At 30.9% G+C, this 4066-nt stretch overlaps 1 protein-coding gene across 1 annotated transcript in view; it reads right to left on the bottom strand.

The window, feature by feature from the left end:
* LOC117167191 (retinal homeobox protein Rx-B) overlaps nt 1–4066 on the bottom strand; it is a 191478-nt gene that overhangs the window by 83013 nt on the left and 104399 nt on the right. The window contains exon 3 of the mRNA XM_033351916.1: nt 1635–1858. Within this exon, the coding sequence (XP_033207807.1) occupies nt 1635–1858 (224 nt within the window). The remainder of the gene's footprint in view (nt 1–1634; nt 1859–4066) is intronic.

Genomic DNA, 4066 nt, shown 5'->3' with positions numbered 1-4066 from the left:
GGCGCATACTTTGAATAAAATATTTGTTATCATTCTCTTGAAATAAATGTGTTTTTTTCTTGAAAAAATACCGGTTTCATATGTATACACCTGGTAAGATTTCAGCTTAGGTTGTTCTTATATATACTCTTTACGATGCAAGTGATTGTCTAGAGTACAGATTGTCCAGTCATCGCTAAGGCCTCTTAATACACGGAACAAATTTTTCCGTAAGAAAGTCGTGAAGTTTTAGCCATAGGTCTCGGGTCGGAGTTAAAAAAATTAAATAGTGTATCTTATTTCTATGAGAATTGTAGGGATAAATTTCAAACTTTTTACGAACAGTTTTAACTTCCCATGAACAGTCCCTGAACTCATTCGATGAACTCGAAATACACATACGAGCGCAAACATGCACCGCGCACTTGGGCTATTGCATGTACAGGGCAAGTTCATGCGAAACGGATTTACGAAAATACATCAATATCCGATAAATTTTTCTCGTATCTGAGACCGAGCTACTAGTTCGTGCGAGTTTTAAGGGCAAATGTTTTCCGTTTGTTAATTTTTTTCAAATACGCATGTTTCTCGTTGTTTACGTCTACGTGGATTTCATCATTCTACTAAGCATCGCTGTAGTCATTATTCCTGCAACCGCAGCTTTTAATTTTTTTTCTTGTTTATTTGTAAACAGCATTAAGTTCTTTATTATTTTTTGTTCTTAATGCAAATCCATGCAAAAGCCAGACTAGCTGGTCAAAAAGCCGCCATTTTTCGGTGATTTTGAACAGATGATGGGATAATCTATTGGAGGATTTACAAGTTGCGAGCGGTGATTCTACAAGCTCTAAGTCTTTAACGGATTATTTATAAGCTACTAGTTTCTAGCAAGATGAGCATGAGACAGACTTTGATATTAACACTGCAATTTAAAACAATAGGGATGATTATTATCTATTAAAGAAGACATCTAAAATATTGGATCGGGTAGATGGAGGTTGAAGATGGAGACATTTTTCCTTACTTTTTCAATCTTAAATAATGAAAATGATTCAAGCAGTTAATAGCAGCTCTGTCCATTTACTTCCAGCAGGGGTTATAGGCGCTTTAGCGAGCATAATGTTTAGTGGTACAATCATTACAACTAACATCACGAAGATTTTAAAATAAATAATCCTCACTTTTTAATTATTCTGATAAAAGTATGTATTAATTGCTTTTGTAGTTGTTTTATAACAAAAAGATAACAGTGGCCCATAACAGTTGTTACATTTTGTCGACGAAACTGATGCAGAATTTTTGCAGTTTTCTATGATGACATTTTTAATAAGTGGTTAGTAACCTATTATTTACAGATGGAAAAATCCAAGAATGTATAATTTCTTATAACCTTTGAAACACCTTGGAAAATTGATATAAATAGTTACTTATACGGCAAGGGCGCAAAAAAAACGGTTTCCTGAAGTTTGTGAATTTTGCTGCATGTGCCAAATACAATACTTGCTGTACTACTTTATATAAAAAGTGGGACGTATTATGTTGTTTTTGAATTACTACAGTACGTATAATAGACTTTTCAGGAATTAGTGCATAAAAAACTGCATAATAGTCGAGTTTTTTAGGAGGTCGCGGGAAAAAAGTATACTGTAATTTACCAGTTAAACCAGGGCTGCCAGATCCAGATGCCATATAGCCAGCAGTCTTTCGAGGTGGTTCCCTCTTTCTCCATTTAGCTCGACGATTTTGGAACCAAACTTGAACCCGAGATTCCGATAGGGTGAGTTTTAACGCAAGTTCTTCCCGAGCAAATACATCAGGATAAGGAGCTCTTTCGAAAGCCCTTTCTAATTCTTCCAATTGATACGCCGTAAATGTTGTTCTAAAATTTTAAATATAGAAAATTCATAATTATTTTATAATATAACTATATCAAAAACGAAATCAGAAGAGAATCTGATTTAAGATATATTTCATTATAAACCTCCGAGTAAAGTAATTTTTATTACTAAATAACTGTATTTTAGGCAGAGAGAAATAGAGTCACAATGCGTTAGAAATATCAATTGATAGAAACATGGCGCCCCCTACTCGCCCGCATATCCGTGATGGCGATTTGATATATATATATATATATATATATATCAGTTTTAAATCCACGAGTGATTCCAGGACTCGGTCGGTGTGCAAAGAAACTGCACCACCGACAATGACCGACATGAGGTAAATGAAAGTGGCTCTCAACCTTTATCATGTGTGCGTCGCGTGCCATCGTAGGTATATCGCACGCACACAACCTGATATCGGCTTTAACTCAGGCAGATTTAGAATTGAGATTGTTGGTATTTCACTGTTCGATCCCGAAGCAAGCAATTTTTGACAGATACAATCTGACAGATAAATGGGTCAATTTTGTGTGTTTTTAGCTCTCCAGTGTTTCACCTTAAAATCCTTTTGTAGATTTTGTATATTTGTTCTATAATTATTATCCATAGCTAATTATTATCATATATTTTTGTTTGTTAAAGATTCATAATTTTAGTTGAAAATACATCTTTTTGCTTGAAAACGATACTTCTTTGTGGAAATTTTGTTTTGGTTAAAATTAAACTGTTAAGCTGAACATTAATTTTTTTTATTTAAGGGTTCTAGTATTTTGTTGAAAATTCGTACACTTCATATAAATTTAACTGTTTCTTTATTATTTATTATTTATTAAAGATTCATGATCTTTGTTGAAAATTTATATTCTGGGTTAAAACTCAATTTTTTAACTGAAAATTTAACTATTTGGTTAAAAATCGAATTGTTTCGTTAAAAAATAATTTGTTTTAATTGAGAACATAAGTATTTCATTGAAAATTCAACCTTTTAGGTTCAAAATTCAACTCTGCTGAAAGTTGAATTACTTTCTTTAAAACTCAGTTTGTTGGTTAAAGATTCATAATCTTACTTTTAGTTAAAAATTTATTTATTGTAGTAAAAAAAATTTTTTGAATTAGTTTTTTAACTGAATATTGAATTGTTTGTTTTAAAATTAATTTTTCTTAGTTGAGAATTTAAATATTTCATTGAAAATTCATATTTTTTAAATAAATGTAACTGTTTCTAATTTAAAACAAAATTGTGTTTGTAATATCAAATATCACATTTTTTTAAATTCATCTTCTTAGATTGTAACTTCAACTTATTGCTTAAAAGTTGAAGTACTTTCTTCAAAATTCATTTTTCCGATTGAAGATTCATAATCTTAGTTGAAAATTCATCGTTTGTTAAAAATTGAACTATTTTATTAAAAATTCTTATTTTGGTTCAAAATTAATTTTTTATTACATTATAATTTAAAATCTTCTTTGGCTGAAATATCAACTATTGCGTTTTTTGTAAAAAATGCATATTCTTTGATTGAAAATTCCACTCCTTGGTTGAAAGTTAAAATTATTTTCTTCATAATTCATCTCTGTTGTTGAAAATTTATATTCTGAGTTAAAACTCAATGTTTTTAAATGAAAATTTAACTATTTGGTTAAAAATTGAACTGTTTAGCTGAAAACTAATTTTTTTTACTGGAGAATTCAAGTATTTTGTTGAAAATTCAACTTGTTGGTTTTCCTCTAAACTCTAGGGTACTTCTTAATTTTTTGTGACTTACAATATGTGGTTGACTTTTTTTTTAAGTCAAATATTTAGGGGTTGATGTTGATAATCCAACGATATTTCGATCGCACCTGGTGTGATAATTCTGAAAAAAGAACCTGAAAACAATGATGAGGAGAGTGGAGTTGAAAGGTAAACATAGAAACATAACCTACAATTCTCTGAGGTATTTGCAGATTCGCTTACTCTGGCATTAAATTGAATTAGCTATGGATAATAATTATAGCACAAATATACAAAATCTACAAACGGATTTTAAGGTGAAACACTGGACGGTTAAGAACACACAAATTTGACCCATTTATCTGTCAGATTGTATCTGTCAAAAATAGCTTGCTTCGGGATCGAACAGTAAAATACCAACAATCTCAATTCTAAATCTGCCTGAGTTAAAGCCGATATCAAGTTGTGTGCGTGCGATATACCTACGATG

The sequence above is a fragment of the Belonocnema kinseyi genome, chromosome 2 (genome assembly GCF_010883055.1).
Source record: "Belonocnema kinseyi isolate 2016_QV_RU_SX_M_011 chromosome 2, B_treatae_v1, whole genome shotgun sequence".
Classification (NCBI taxonomy): domain Eukaryota; kingdom Metazoa; phylum Arthropoda; class Insecta; order Hymenoptera; family Cynipidae; genus Belonocnema; species Belonocnema kinseyi.
Note: the sequence above shows the minus strand (reverse complement) of the source record. Positions and strands in the feature narration are given on the sequence as shown.